The sequence below is a fragment of the Melozone crissalis genome, unplaced genomic scaffold (assembly GCF_028551555.1).
Source record: "Melozone crissalis strain CALT ecotype California unplaced genomic scaffold, PUWL_Pcris_2 ptg000006l_1, whole genome shotgun sequence".
In the NCBI taxonomy this organism is placed as follows: Eukaryota; Metazoa; Chordata; class Aves; order Passeriformes; family Passerellidae; genus Melozone; species Melozone crissalis.
In genome coordinates, this window is record NW_026535784.1 from 35,228,050 (window position 1) to 35,245,348 (window position 17,299).

At 37.7% G+C, this 17,299-nt stretch overlaps 1 protein-coding gene across 7 annotated transcripts in view; it reads right to left on the minus strand.

Moving 5' to 3' along the window:
• The window catches only part of RAPGEF2 (Rap guanine nucleotide exchange factor 2), a 185,085-nt gene that overhangs the window by 99,485 nt on the left and 68,301 nt on the right, over nt 1-17,299 (minus strand). For all 7 annotated transcript variants that reach the window (XM_054296002.1, XM_054295998.1, XM_054296001.1 and 4 more), the window contains exon 4: nt 10,626-10,709. In XM_054296002.1, coding sequence (XP_054151977.1) covers nt 10,626-10,709 — 84 coding nt within the window. The remainder of the gene's footprint in view (nt 1-10,625; nt 10,710-17,299) is intronic.

Consider the following 17,299-nt stretch of genomic DNA (forward strand, 5'->3'; position numbering starts at 1 on the left):
GACAGCTTTGCTTATGCTTCATGTCAATGACGTCTGTGTTGCCACGGAGACTGCTGTGACATCACAAGATCTACATAATGGTCTCAAAGAATGAGAAGTTGTTGGAAAACATTACTTAAGAGGCAAGACCTTGTCTAAACACAGCTTGGCTTATTAACATTCATGAAATTCATTAAAACAGAGGAGTATTTTTCCAATGTCACACAAAGACTTTAGATGCTAGTTTCTAAATGAAGACTTTTTATATTGAAAAATACATAATAAGCATTTTTATGTCCCCCTAGACTTTCATAGTTAAGGTATTATAAATTCTCATGTTTTTTTGAATTACTAAAATAACTTGATACATCCTCTAGGTTTTTAGAAGTAAAACAAGACCATGTATATTGACACTTTCCACACACACTTACACACTTAACTCATTCAATACAACTAATTCATTCACATGGAAAGCTAAACACTTTCCTTCAACAACAAGTTTCCATAAATTAGTGCACAGAACTGATGTATTCAAGATACATAGGTATATTTGTGAATGAATGAACAAAGTAAACCAGTGGAATAGTAGTGACAATTTCGTTTTAGTTATTTATATCATAATTTGAAAATAAATTATTCCTCACTTGAAATGGTATACCATGTCTTGTACCCCTAGATTTGTTTTTCAGAAACATTTGGAAATTTTAGTATCAACTGCAAGAAAACTCTCAGACATTTTCAAATCTGCTACAATATGGAGCAACTTTGTTAAAAAGACAATTTGTGGAAAAATTACAGTAGTGGAATCACGCTAAAAATCAAGACAATAATTCTAATTCCTTTCAGTTATTCTACAGTCCTCCAAATACACAAGTAAACATCATCATTACTTCAGCTTATCTAGATTAAGTTAAAATTAAGTTTATGAAAGTTTAGATCCTGAGAGGTTCACATGAGGCACAGAAAAGGCAGTGTCCTCTGTCCCCTCTCTCTGCCTGGGTATAACTTCTCATTTTGGTATTCTTTGTGCTATTTTTGCACACAGTTCCTTTTGTTTTAATTTTGAGGTAAGCAAAAACCAGATTACTTCAGTTCATTACACTTCTAAAACTTGTCCAGAGATCCTGAGAACACATAAAACAAACAGGGTCTTCTTTGGACCTCAGCAAGAATCCTATAATGCTGTTTTCCCAAGGAACTGAGGGGGGCTTTGATGTTTTGCAGGTCTGTACTACAACTCAAAACCTTAAGTACTATTAAATTGAATCAGAGGAAATCTTAAATCAGAAGGAAGAGATTACATAATAGGACATAATATCCACTGTGAAAAGGCAACTATTTTCTTCAGACAGATACTTATAATTAACAATGCAAGCAGTAGCAGATACCCTGATGTAATGGGTCTCACATTTAACTTTTAAATAACCATTTACTTTATTATACAGAGAATTTTCTCCTACGTAATTTCTCAAAAAGAGTTCTGTATTTTTTCCACATCCCCATTTGTATGCAAGCAATTTATTACAATTTCAGAAAACAGTTTTTTTATATGAAAACCAAAACTGACATTTTAGAAAGAAAATTTCAAAGTGCGAGTACTGTTGAAATAAAATATATAATATATAATTATAATGTACAGAAAAGTAGTAAAAGCAAAAACCAAGATGAACAATGTTTCCAAGATTGTTTAGATGTTGCTCCTAATGATTTCAAATTGTGACATGCTCCATTAGAGACCCTAATGCTGAGTTTAGGAAGGTGCTTCTAGCCAATGAGACACAAAATAAGCTAAAAAGAAGAGTCAGTAATGAAACCATACTGTTTTAAGGCCAGCTTTTACAGCAGCAGATTTTGGAAGCCAGGCAATCAGCTAAACAGCACCAAAATTTTTGAACAAGAATAAAATGTCATCAGGAAAAAGGTGAGTGTTTCCAGTTTTCTGCACCCAGATGGATGGGTGGGGGAAGATAATAACAAAAAAAGTCCAAAAAAAACCCCCACCATTATTCCAGCATATTTTTTTCAAAAATTAGTCAAAATTTTAACCCAAATTTTCTAAGATTTCAAGAAATGGGATCTGAGAGTTGGTATCAGTCAGAGTCATCAAAGATTACATTGCCTCTATCAGCTACCTTAAAGGATTCTCTTTTCCTCTCCTGCCTTTCTGCTCAAAATTATGCCCCATGAATCTAGGTTCTTAAACTCTTCTGCTTATTTTTATTTTTTCCTTATGGTCCTTTTCAGTTACTTTGAGCTGTTAAAATACATTCATGCTTACAAGATAAAATCTACTGCCTGTGTTATCTTAGATTTTGTTTTTCATTGGCATTGGCAATATCCCACTGAAAAATCTTCATTATACCTAATCTGTAAAGTAAATGCAAAAAAATAACCTAAATTGGTTCACAGGCAAAACTCTCCAAAAAGCAGTAGTCTGGATTTATAGTGCTGAGTACTTTGTTTCTATGCTCTGTATCACAAGTGCCATTTTTTCATTAGAGTAGATACTCTTCATTTTTAAGTATTTTCATAGAGCTGCAGTTTCAATGAGGAAGATAAACAGCACTGAAGTGAATAAAGCAGAATGTAAGAAAAGCCTAACTACTTTACTTATTTAAATGCACTGACAGTGGCATTTAGAAGTGGCAGGAATTGTCATCTTGACCCAGCTTACAATCACCATGCATGAAACTATGAAACAGCAAACCCAAGGATCTCTTGAATCTGCAAGCTCTGCACCACCAATTAATGGTGTCTCCCCTATGGAAAGCATAAGAAATTATTGTGAACATTCCACAAATGCCTCTGAGCACCAGCAGGTGATCCAGACCTTCTCAAGCCCATCGTCAGGTCTTTTGTATAGAAAGAGGCAGAAGTCTGCAGCTCTAAGTTTATACAGCTAGAAACTGGTATAAGGTTTGCATTTGTGAGAGCTCCTGAAGTTTGCTTTTCTCCTACCATGGGCATTTCCATCCCTGAAAGCCTCCCTCTCCTGAAGAGGAATCAAAACAACTCAGGCTCACTGAAAACATATCCAGGTCATTTGATACTTTCAGCTTCATTGTTATCTTGTCATTACAAACTTGGCAGAAAGCCTGGTAGCACCAGACACACAACGCTGAATTTCTATTTTTGTTTTCAGAAGATGCCAGTGTAATAGATTAAGTCCCTTAACATTTTATCAGCTCCACAAAAACAAAATTCCAGTAGCACTGAAATATGACAGGAACCACACCAGACACCAGCCAATCTCATCATTTAGGAACTGTCTCCTCTTCTATTTTCCAACACCTCAGATATTGTCATGATCAGTCTCAGACCTCAGTAAACTCTTCAATTACTCAGCAGAACAGAAGATGGATAGGATAAAGGATAAATTAGCTGTAAAAATAATTTTAAGTATTCATATTTTAAGAAACCTGTACACCATTTTTGCAAACTCTAGGAACACTTTTGGGTGACATGTAGCCTGTGCTCTGAATCACAAATTTTGCTGAAATAGCAGGCGACATCACAAGGCCCATCAATTTATGGCTCAGCTAATTCAGCTCAGCCAGAGCTGGCTGTGTCAGAAGTGATGAAGTCAGACTCACTTGAAACCCTCCCCACATGCCCTGCCTGCCCTCAGGGGGCTGGGCTCAGCCACAGCCCCAGGCCAGCTCCAGCTCCTCCAGAACCTCACAGGGAAGGCTGCAGTGACCCTCACGAGCAAGTGCTGGATTTCAGTGACAGCACTGACCATCACACCAACAGATGAGCAAATTCAAGGTAGATGGCCAGATCAGGCACTCCCAGTAAAATGCTACCTCTTGTAAGCAAGATTTTATTTTCTCTAGGAGTTTGAGTCTCAATAAGTAATCAGTCACACTGTGCTGTGATACACCCAATTTTCTGCTTGCAGGTAACAGTAAACATCTCCATCCAAAAGGACAAATGCAGTCTTTTGGGTAAATGCAGACAGTACAAAGCAATTAGTGTTTATTTCTCAATGTCTACTTAAAATTCATTGTGAGTAATTCATGATAGCCACAGTCATAAATGGACTGACATCATTACTCCTTCCAGCTTCCTCCTTCAGCTCATGAGCTCAATCTTTCCTAGATTAAACCCTAAGATCACACTCCTGCATGCCTCAGTTTCAGTTGATGGGACTGAAATGCTGAACCAAGGCATTCAAACCAGAGGACAAGGCAGCAGGGGGGTCAGCCCACAACAATACCACACTCCCTGCCTTCTCCCACCAGCCCTCAGAGACAATCATGAGCACGGCTCCGGAACACCACCAGCTTGATACAGACACCAATACAACAAACAGATCACAGGAAAATCCAACAGCAGCAAAAATAGTGAAGTTTTCTATTCAAGACAGAGAGTTTCAAGGGCAAACTAAACCCAATGCACTTCCAAGTAACTTCTTAAACAGACTTTACAGATGTTCTCTGAAACTATAACCGGGGAAGTTATTTGTCTCTGTGAATGTCCAGTGTATGGTCTCAATGTTTCCATCACAATGCTGCAAATCCTTAGCCATAAGCAACTCAGAACCTGGAGAAAGCTAAATAAGCTCCACACAGCTCTTGATCAAATCCCTCTGCAGCTTAAACAACTAAACCAGCAGTTCTCAAAAGTACAACTGAGCTTTCCACAAGTTCATTGTTCTAAAATTCTGTTTCCTGCTCAGGGGAAAAAAAAAAATAAAAAATCCCTTTTTAGGGGATTTTATCATGGTTTAAATATTTGTGTATACTGATCACTCCCAGTTAAAATCCCACTTTCATTCTGTTATCTCATAGGTGTCAGCCAGTAATAGCCAATATTAATAAATTCTAAGTTGCAAATATATGAGTCATAGTGAGAGAAGGATTTTATCATTGTGATTAGAGCTATCAGCATAATTTTACTGACTCAAAAAATCAAAGGCAATTCCGTATTCAGAATATAAATACACCACCAGTTAGATATATGTAAATCACACAAAACAGCATGATTCAGACATCACAAAAATTAGGAAGTATGTTTCAGATACATAAAGCTCTATAAATGCATGTAGATAGCCAAGGGCTTTGCTCCAGCACCATTACACTCACTTTCATTACCTGTCAAAATAAAAAAGTCTGCCAAAATCCCTAACAAATTTTATCCTGAAAGATTACTTTCATAAGTTAATGAGGATGCACTTGGATGAGGACAAAACATTCTGCATAAACTGAGTTTTTCTATTGCTTTACACCCATTCAAAAGAAGTCCTTAATTTGTTCAATGACTCTCTATTATCTATAATCTATGATTAGATATTCCATTCCATTTTTTAAGTTGTTTTAGTATGGGAAACACCAGAGGGCTAAACCATCAATATTTAAACACATACATCCCTCTTAATTTTGAAAATCGTGAAAAATAGATGTTCTTTCACTTTCAAAACCTAAATCTTTTAATTAGAGGAAAAAGCTTAAATAATTACTCCCGTATGTAAAATCTGTGAACTTGCCAAAGGGAAAGCAGCTCTCCACTGCCATATGAGGCAGTGAGAGGAGGACTGGTTGGAGGCAGCAGCAGGGAAGGAAAGGAGGCTGCAGGATGGAAGCAGCAGATGAGCAACCAGTGCAAACTAAAGCCTGGTTTGTGGGTGCAATCAGCACAGCGGGATGCCCGAGCAGCACAGCACGCACTACCAGACAGGCTGGGAAGCATCCAGGAGAAAAGCAGAAATCCCCAAGTACCAGAGCCAACAGTCTGAGAAAAACTGCCCAGCAATTCTGTATTTTGTATTCTGCTAAGAGATGGCTGCATCCTCTGGAGGCCAAGAGCAGGCACAAGGAGAGCTGTGGGAGATCAGGAGACCCTTCTGGTGTTGGAGCTCCCATTTAAGGAACACAAAAGAACCCAGTGGAGTCTACACTAGAAGCAAAGCTCTGGTAGAAAAACCACACAGGAACTCCAAGCAAATGACCAAACGTGGTGAGAGCATGCAGCAGGCCAAGGCAAGCTGGAGGCCATTCCAAAAGACATTCAGAGGGACCGTCACACAGTTGCTGTCAGTGGCCACGTGAAAACACAGGAGAGCCAGGACAGCCCTCAGGGAATTGCATTTTCTGCTCATTTATTTTCTGGAGTTCATACATAAACCTCATTCTACCATGTGAACTGCTTCAGGGTACAGATGCCCAGGGGAAATGATGAGGGCACTGAGTGTTAATTTGTGCTAGTTTGATGGTCATGGTGGGAGGGAAGAATTAGGGATGTTTAGTTTAACATAATATATGCCTGATATGTTAAAGTAAATGAAGAAGTTTGTAGATATTAATGGGAAAAATGGAGGGAAAGAGGTAGAAAGGAAGAGGGATGGTCTTCCTCATACTAAACTGTCAAATTTCACTGTTGTAATTCACAGAAATTAAACAGGAGAACAAGATAAAGCTTTACCTCATGTCACCAAATAAACTGGCAGTTTTAATTGTTCAGAGCACAATTCTTTAAAATCATGGACTGTATATTATCCCAAAATAATAAATTAAAGACAATAAAATCCTGCCTTATCTTATGAACACTATTTGCTAGCTGATGGCTCGGAATTTGAACAAATACAAGCTAAACTGTATTACAAAAGGGAAATAAAATTAAACTCATGCTATTTTCAAAAAAAAATTCAGACACAGTTTAGATGTTAAAGTTTCTAAAGCTAAATACTCAATTTAGGACTTCATGTATTCCAATATCCCATCTTGAACAACTTATTTTTTTAAAATTTGGAATTAAAGACTTGCCTAGTAGCTAGTTACAAGTAATTTTACAAGTCACCCAGTGCATTATAAAACTTTGGCAAAAATTGGCAGCTTTGACACTCATTTTGAACTGTTTCAAGAGGTAACTATTTTCCCATATCTCATATCCTACAAAGCTGGTTCATTTTGGACTGCTGTACCATTTTTTATTTGCATGGGTTTTAGTAGTATTGCTGCTGTTCCTGTCCATTTTATCTCATTGCTGCTCCCAGTAAATTGTTCTTATCCCAACTCATGATCTCTGCCTTTGTGTCTCCCAGCAGAGGGAGGGGAGTGAGAGGTGTCTGGTTTGGGAGACTCTCACTGGGTGGAGGGCACTAAATTAGGGTGTGCTGCTCCTAAGCCACAGCAGTGTAAAAGCAGGGGGGTGGTCATTTCTTATGCTTTTAGATATCTTTGTAGTGGGGGAAGGGGGTATTTTTAAAAACATTCTTATTCTCCAACTATATATTAACTATCTGCCAAATCTAGTGTCTCTAATGAAAGAGTTTTAAATGGTACCTTAACACTAGAAATGAAAGCCAGGGACACAAGGATTTGGAAGAAAGAAATACAGTAAGTTTACCTGACATGACATATACAACAAAAGAGCATTTCCAGTGTTACTCACCAACCAGTCTGAGGATGCTGTATCCAAAACTAATGCAAGCAGATCAGCTAACAGAGGACCCAAATGCAAATAATATGCTCAGCATAGGCAGTCAAATGCACTAAGGTACTTGCAAGTCTCAGCTCAAATCTAGTGAGAGCCCTCTATCCTGTTCTTTGCTAACTCACATGCCAACTGCCATGAAGTTTTAAGAGTAAGGGCAAATTCTGCACAGGACTGAGAACAAACCTCCAAAGCTGTAGGCAGATTTGTCCACTAGGTCTGTCTAAGTTACTCTGACATATGACTTTTGCTCTGGCATGTAAATACATTCATTTTAAAGGAGTGAAATCCAGAAAAATAGCAAATGCTCTTGAAATTCAGGGGTTGGGGTGGGGGTGGAATTAGTGGGATGACAACACTTGTTTTATTTTAAATTTGGTCAGCTACTGCCCAGTCATCATTCAGTGAAGGTGAGCTTGAGGAGGTCAGGAGGACAGGCATGGGGAAGCCCTCAGCCTGAGCAAGGACCAGCAGCCCAGAGAACCATCCAAAGGGATTTACTGCAGGTGCATGGGGCAGGTTGACAAAAAAAGAGAGAATAGCTTTAAAGTGGGGGAGAAAAATGAGGAGGTTTGGATGGTGAGACGCTTAGGGGTGAATTACATTTGGCTCTGGGGAAAAAAAAGTTAGGGAAATGAGAATTTTCTAAGTCAATTGTATTTGGAGAAAGGAGCATACTTCTTGCTTTCTACATATCTGATTGCTCCTACACAGACTTCTTGGCTCTCTTAATCACAAGTTAGACGTGTTGCAAAATAATATCCTAGTGGCTTTTTAGAGGGCAAAGATAAAATGGATTAACCTGAAAAAAGCCCACATTAAAATAGTGTAAATATTAATTTACTACTGCAAATTTAGTTTACTCAAATGACAAACAAAATCAATTACTTTGCAATGTTTAGGTCTCTCCCTATCCCTTGATGTCAGTGATGCATGAGGATGGGCTCCTTTTGCTAAACCACAGCCAGCTCATTTCAGCAGTAATAGGACATCAAGATGCACAAATTATGCAATGCTGAAAAAGGCCCTTGAAGTTTTTACTCCCTGTATATGCAAATAGTCAGTTTCAGCAAACACTTATCCAGTAACCATCTTCTGTCCACTTTTGACACTACTGCTTAGATTCCAGAATACCACCTTATCAGTTCTTTCTGGACAGCAGCCTTTTCATTAGGTCTCACTCTCTTTTTTCTGAGCACCCTAAATTCTTACTTTGGTATTTCTGCCACTCATTCTCTTCTGCCTGGCTTGTATAACTGAGCAGTTTGCTATTTCTCTCCCAGCAGTTTACTGGCAGCATAAGTAAAACTGGAAAATTTAATTTTCTTATCAGGCCATTTTCTCACTAAATAAGTCAATCAATCAATAAATCATTTATTAGCCGCCAATATTCCAGATCAGAATTTTCACCTGGGTGCCCTCTCACTTTTGCCAAGATTTTTATTCATGGATGAGCTCAAAGCCCAATTGCAACTTACTCATTTAGAAAGAAAAAAACCTGATTGACCTCATCCTAAATTTTAATAAGGCACTCACCTACCATTCAATGACTACAGCTTCTAAGCACAAAGCCCCTCACTAGAAAGGCTCTGGTTTTGCTCTCCTGAAAGACTTTCTATCTCATATAATTAAAGTTTCTTAATTTTGCTCTCATGGTTTTAAATTATCTTTTTCAATTAACAAATTGTCTCTGTTGCCTTTGCTTCCCAACACAGTAGCTTTGACATCTACTTGGCTTCACCTACAACTGTAAAACCTATTTGTATCACAAATTCCATGCCTGTATTTCACTAAGGTATTACACACTGTCCCAGATGTCATTTTACACATTTCTCCACATGAACAGCACTTAATGCTCTGCTTACTGCCACAGGATCTGTAATTTTCTGTTCATTCTACCAGGAAGAGTCTCAAGCTCATTGTTTATCTTACTAAATCTGACCTCTCTTCAAGGTGCCCAAGGGAGTGAGGCACAAGCATTGCTGTATTTCAGAGAAACAGAAGATATTGCCATGGACTATACACAGCCACCCTACATTAATTCAGATATATAATATCTCTTCTCCTAATATCTTAAAGTAGCACTTTCTGTCAGCTTTTGTCCTGGCACTGCCTGCTTATGGATGACATATGGGACAATTTCCACTCTGCCAGAAGTAGGGCTCCTATAATCCCTTGTTGTGCTACTTTTTCCAATAATCAGTTTTGCACCTTCAGCATTAATTATTCGATGGCACATCTAATAAACCTTTTTATCAGCAGTGCCTGACAGACACAAGACACTTGGTTTCACCAAGAACATGCCCCCATCATCAAATGGAAGTCCCAAGACCTGCATTTCCCACTGGAAGGCAGATTTGAAGCTCTAATGTCTAATATGCCAACCAACACTAGCCATGAAGTGGCTTCCCACCTTTTAAAGTTGTTTAAAAAATTCCAGTTCTTTCCCTATCATGATACTATACAGAGATGGGTCATTCTTTCATTCTGCCTTTCACAAATTTTATTACATGCCATACACTTCAAAGCAGCCTTTAATGGTAGTCTGAATGAATATGCATATAACCAGCATATTTTAAAATAATTTTGCTCTGCTTCCATTAAAATGATCAAGCTTGGTCACTTCAGTCTAAAATCCTTGCAATCACTTGCATTTTTTTATCATAGCTCAAAATAAGTAATTTTTTTTTTTACTGGAGCAATATAAATGTTGAGCACCTCACACCCAATTTTTTTTTTCCATCTAAGAAACTGCTCTTAATTTAAAATCCATTTGCATGGTGTTATACAGAAACAGCAAAACCTGCAGTAACATGATCTAAGAATATACTAAAACATACACCAAAGACTTGTGCACAGTAAGTAAAGGAAAACATCTACATCCAAATTCTATAATTTGAAGAATGATTACTCACAGGAAGAAACTACTCAGCACTTCACCCCATTTGTCAGGTTTTCAGGTGTTTTTCTTTTAAATCAACAACATCTGCATGACACTTTGGACAGTTATACACTGTCCGCAAAGATGGGCTTTCAATTCTAGCTATGGGCATGAAACAGTTACCAGAGCTACTAAAGGCAGGAGATGTGTGTTTAGATTTGTTCTTCTGTGATTCATTAAATATAAAACACTGCCTTTAATCCTAAAATTTCTCTGCATCTCATGATTTATGTTTAAAATACAGAATGCAGTACATTCATAGCTGACATACCTGCTCCTTGGAAGAAACATGGATTCTTTAATGAAGACTGAACCAGACAGCAGGATATACCAACAGGTGCCAATATCATCAGGGCTGGAATAAAATAAAAAAAAAAAATAACATAGTTTAAAACACTTGATTTTAATTACTCACAGCAGCACCAAATTTGCACTACAAAGGACATCAAAGAGGCAAAACACTCCAAACTATGGAAGGAAGACACAATTCAATTATTTAAAAAATAATTCCATGAAACTATTCCATGCAAACATATACATTATTAGAATGCTCAGTTTAATTTACTTGACTTTCTTAAAAGCATCTATCTATTCATTTGATAACAGCCCAATTCAAATTAAATATAACTGTAAGTGATTAAAGGAAGCCAAGCTACAGTAAATATACTGTACTGTATTCTATCAAATACATTGAAGAAGAATGACAGGTCCTCAGTTCTTGCTGAAGAGAGCTGTAGCATCATTCCCTCTATAAATAAAGGCATCTTTTCCCAATACTAGCCATCTTCTTCTCAAGCCTTTCTTCAAGACAGAAATTTTCCTCTCTGCATCAGCATGCCTTTCTACAAGGTAAGAGACATTTGCAGATAGCAAACCTACATCAGATTTGCCAGTCACCATTATCTGCTGCCGCTGAGCACTGCCCCTTTCACATCTCCTCCTGGCACCAGAATAAATTCCCAACAGAAGGGGCAAAAACTTTCTCTTCCCCTCTCTTCAACCTGTAGAGGAGCTGGATGAGGAAGACTTTGTCATCCAGGCACCGTTCATTCTACTGTAGATTCAGATGTTGCTCCTTGAGTAATACAAAATCCTTTTCATATTAGACTCTTTTTGGATAAATGAGTTCAAATAATGTTTGGACAGGAAAATAAAATAGACCAAGGCTACCAGAAATAGGTGCAGTAGAAGTTTCATTCCATGCTGACAGTCAGTGCTGAGAATCTCTCCGCTGTACTTCAGTTTCTACCACTCCTGCTTCCTCCAGAGAAACTGACTAATTGAATTCACGACTAATGGAGTTCACTGTTATGAACTGCATGAGCTTTCTTATGGAAAACCACATCCCTAGTGACACTAAGAGATGCAGATTACTTAATGAATTTGTAGCACCTTCATTTTTTAAATTATATGTCTCGAGTCTTTAGCAACAACTAGGTCTACTTCAAGTAAGAACAGCCCACATCTTTTAACAATTATGACAGCATAGTATTAAAACCTAATCTTAAATCTTAGTAGGCAATGTACAAGTTAGCAGTGTATTTTTCATTTGAAGAACTGCAATTTAAGAAGTACATACAGAGGCCCTCAAAACAAATGTGCTAGTCTAAAAGAGCTGAGAGCAAGCCATCCAATCTAAAAACATGTTCTATTTTAATTTTCCACTGTATTATACAAGCATGAGAGAGAAAGGAGAGGAACATAGAAAATTAGCAGAGGAAATTGAGGGAACACAATCTATGGCCAAGAACAGAGGAACTGAACAAAAAGATGGAGATTGTATTTCTTTTCTAGCAGCCAATGTCCTGACCAGTGAAGTGAGGCTGGTCAGCCACACACACCAGAAGTTACAGCATCTTCAAAATCAAGATTTTAGGAATACTTCTTTATACTGATAGACCATAGAGAACAAAGGAATAACACAGTCCCACTGTTAAAACAACAGCATTTTGATTCACATATTTGAAGTGTTCTAAGCTGCCTATTCTGAAATGTGCCTCACTTGCTTCTCACATGGGTCTGTATCACCCTCAAACTTTTTCGTCTAGAAAAATCAGCACTGTGCATAAGTGCAGAGAACCAGGTTAAACACAAGAAAAACAGCACTTGCAACAAAAATATCATTCTGAAAAACATGAACATGCACCTCAGTAAAGTTAAGCATCTTCAGACTTTCCTTCTTTCCCCTCAAATCCTATGCTGACAGTCACACAACAGCACTGCTGCTGAACTGGAAGTGTGTTAGGGTTTTTATTATGTTCTTTAATACCTGCCATTCTACATACAAATAATCTGGACTAATTATCACAGTTGAAAGTTTTTGAAATATAAATTTTCAGCAATGGATACAGACAAAGTTATTTCCCAAATACCTGGGAAGTAACTCTACTAGAATGTGAATAATAATTTTTCCATGTGGATTACAGCACATTATATTATCACATAATAAGTTTTGTGGTTTTGGGGCTGGTTTATGCCTTTCCTTTTCCTAAAATCTGGCAGTTTGACCAAGTATTAAAGTGTAGTCTGATAGAACAGAACATGGGGTCACAGATTTTATCATTCTAAAGCACAAGTAATCTAGAAGATCTTCCCATGCTTCAAGAAAGGCATTTCCAATGATAAAATAATTGAAGCAGAAAAAAATTAAGCCAATAGCAAGTATTTTAACTTTTGCAAATCTACTAACATCCAAGCTCTTATCTTCTTCGTTTGAAGACCTGATTAACTTTTTGAAATCCTCTCTCAGACCACCTATTTGTAAGGAGCTCCAGTTGTCTTTTCTCATTGGACATCTTTTAACTTCAAAGAGAAAAGCAGCTATTGGCTTTCACAAGCACCAGTCAGTATATGTAATATATACAGTCAGTATATTCAATATGCAAATGCTTAAGACTACCTTTGACTCTAACTTGGAATCATTTAACAAACACCTAGAATGATTATGCATTCAACTGCAATGGTTTGATTTCTTCTTATTTAATCACACATAGCATGAATCTTGACTCAGTTAATCGTCCATCTCTTCTTTTTGCCAATTCACAGGTTTATTCTCTTTCTCTGCAAGTTGGCTCTTCAAAAGTTGTTAGTACTTCTCACTTATCTGTCATGAACACCATACTTTATCCAATTTGTAAATAATCAAATTAAGCATCTGCTCATTTGACAGCTAAATGAACTGATTAAAAAAATAAATCAAACTTGAGGAATACCATGTAATAGAATTTGTTTTCCCTTTGCTTTATGTGTACTTAACTGGTTTTATTTTTACAGTTACATTTGAGAATTTCTAAGCTCTAAGCTATTTGAATCATGCATATCTACTGAACTCAACACTTTAATTATCTAAATAAAAAAAAAAACTTCAGTATAGCTGTGTCACAGTAGTGGAATATTACTAGAGAATGTGTCTGCATTCAAGGTATCTTCCCTGAAATACACTTTGTATTCTTCTAAAATTTTTACTGTCAGCCAAAACATCATAAATATTTCCAAGTCTTCAAGAGCAAAGAATATAGGTAGGGTATTAATACTCTTCATTTTTTACAACTAGTAGTGTCTTAATATAGTCTTGAGCTAAACATCTGAAAAAATCCCAAAAGTATAGCAAACACATTTCTTTCTCCAGAACCCACAGGCTTCTCTCAGAAGAAAAAAAAAAAAAAAGGCAAATGAAACACTGATCTATTCCTTTCATATGAAAATATATTTAACTCCTGCACTTTTAACACTTGTTAAACTCCCAGTTGATTAGAATTAAGCCTCAAAGCAGCCATTTGGCAGCCAGCTTTTGCTAGACAATACTGTCACAAGAAACACGTGCAATTCTTTCCATTTTAAGGATTCTGGGCTTTCCACAATCCTATTCAAACATCATGTGGCTTTCAGTCAAGCTTCCATGTTTTCTGTACTATGCTTGACATTTGTTCATCAACAATGCATTTGCATTCTTCAGAACTTTTGTGCCTGTCATGAAAGACAGAAGAAACTATAGAAGAAGCAGATGCTGAACTGCAAAAGTACTTCTCCAGGCCACCTGAGGACTCATGCAAATACCCATTTTACCCAACAGAGAAGACTCATATTTGAAAGGTTTTCTTTGCATTCACATTTTACATTTGATTTTAAACATTAAAACTGAATTCTAGACAATAAGCCTAATGGTAAAGTTTTCTTTCACTGCTAGAATAGTGCCTACCCCAGCAGCCCACAGAAGAACCTAGAAACTTTATTTGTCCTAAAGATATTTCTTCTGCCAAAGAGACAACAGTAAATTGTTCTTAAAAGGCTGTATTGCAGACAGGACACTTCCCTGACTGGGTCTGCAGGAGGGCATTAAGTCCACATAAGCACTTCATCAGGAATTAGCCAAAGCAGGATTGATGCTGATGACCTTTCCACAAAGGCATCCTTCAAGAGACAAGGGGTTTTTCAAGAGTGAAGGGGAAGGTCCATAGCACCTGTCAGTCAAGCTGATGTAAAAAGGAAAGACATCTGCTGAGGTAAGATCTTTCCTATTACTGGTTTAGTAAGGATGCCACTGCTGGCCAGCATCACCACGACCACTGAAGCAGCAGCTATCACACACAAGGAGACTGGGAGTGCACTGAAAGCTCCACAAAGCAATGGAGCTGCTCAAAGGTCTGGAGCAAAGTCCTGTGAGGAACAGCTGAGAGAGCTGGGAGTGTTTAGCCTGGACAAAAAGGGGCTCAGGGGAGGCCTTATCACTCTCTACAAGTGCCTGAAGGGAGGCTGTGGCCAGCTCTTCTCCCAGGCAACAAACAACAGCACAAGAGTTAGCCTCAAGCTGCCCCAGGGGAGGCTTAGATTGGATGTTGAAAGTGTGGCCAAACACTGGAACAGGCTGCCCAGGCAAATGCTTGAGTCACCATCCCTGGAAGTATTTTAAAAATGTGTAGATCTGCTTAGGAAGAGGGTTTAGTGGCAGACCTCGCAGTGCTGGGCTAATGGTTGGACTCAAATGATCTTAGAGGTCTTTTCCAACCTTAATGATTCCATGATTCACATCTGGCTGAAAGCAAAGCTCACCTAACCCAGCAAACAGCACTTCCTTTCTAGTTTTGAATTCCTCTCTGCTCCCTCCCTCACTCCTGCAGGGCCATATGAACAGTGGGAGTAGGAACAATTTAAATCAGGAACTACTGACATATGTACATTTCCAAGCAGGCATACAAAGACCTTTTCAAGCAAGACTTTACCCTACATGTTAGCCTTAAGTGACAGAATACATTGCCTCAAGTACATAAGACCGAGGGAAAGTTGTTGTTTGTTTTGGGAGCTTTCTTCAGCTCAGCTCCTGTCCTGGGTGTTTATCTGGATGAAACGTAGGACTGTTAAAAGTTATACAGCCTACCAAAAGCAGCAAAGATATCCACTTTCCCTAGTTACAGAAAACAAGATTTATTGCCAAGAAAGTTAGATGACACAAGCAATTTATCCTGCAGAGAATCAGAATGAAGTCAACCCCAAAGTCACTCATTAGGGGCAGTAAGAACAACAAAATCAATACACACTCATTCTGTCCTGAAAATAAGATTTGTGTTCTGCAGAAACAACAACAAAAGGCTCGAGTACCAAGATTTAATGTTCTTCTTTTGTTAACTACTATGATAGAGTTACCTACTGATAAATTTTCAGAATGTTCAGTTTTAGCAGTAACCTTACTGTGGTGCAAAACTGAAAGCCAATACCAAAATAGCCACCAATGTGCAGGTTTTATTATAACCTGAACTTTAGTTGAACAAAATTTGAATAAATTTCCTTGAAATCTTAACTTTTGTATTAAAACACTGTCTAGAGCAGAGGATTTCCTGGGGAATCTATATATAATTTCCCAGAATGCCAGAGAACTTGACTTACAGGAATTCAGGAGCTAGAAATGGAAAGTCATAAATTGGATTGCCATGCCTTCCCATAGTGCGTCCCTGCCCAGCTCCCTTGACGTAGTCCTTTAACACAACTACAACCTGCAGCCAGACAGGACACCTTTCTGCTTTGAAAATCACACAAAAAACTGAGGACAGAACTATTCAAAGAAAGTTCATAGCTGACACTAACTGTTCTGTCTGGAAACTTCAATTATGTCATTATGCAATGGCCTATGACATCACTGGGTTGTCAGCCCTGATGAGTTTAGACAGTATTTTCAGACTGAGGCTTTCACATTTTCTAGCATATGACTGTTTTCTCTGAAACCTCAGAGGCACTCAAAGTTCAAAAATCAAGAAGCGCTTATAAATCTCCAGACTGACAAAATCCAAGAAGTTTGCAGTCTTTCTCACAGTCTCCAGCACTTCATGCTATGATCTATTTATGCCCTGAGAAGGAGCAGCTTCTTATTCCCAGACCAGCAAGTAGTTACATATACACTACTTAAAACTAAAGCTTTATTTTCTAATTACAAATATTTTATTTCTATATAAAGCAATCAGCAGCACTTGCATGCTTGCAACTACACATTTGTAACTATATATCTGAATTATATATTAACGGCATATCAAAGAAATTCTTCACAAGAAAACATGTCCAGCACACAAATCAATTCTGTAATGCATCTGTCTACAGTAGCACAGGTGTTCCAATTTTAGCTTTCAGATTTCCTGATTACTTAAGGTGCTGAAAAACCCTCCAAAATATTAAGCTACAATAAAGATTTCAATCAGCCTGTTGAAAGGCTGAATAAATCTCAAATATCTATACCATCTGTAGTGTCTTCCTCTATCCTAACAGGTCCTGATATATCACTTTTCTTTAACACTTCTTTAGAAATAGCTAGATTTTTAAAAGAGCAGTCCATTTCATTCTCATTCTCCATCAAAATGAGACACAGCACTACTAAAACCTCTGGAATAACCAATCAGATTAAGCACAAGCTTACTCACTCAGGTTCAACTGAGATAATGAACATCATAAGTATGCACAGTG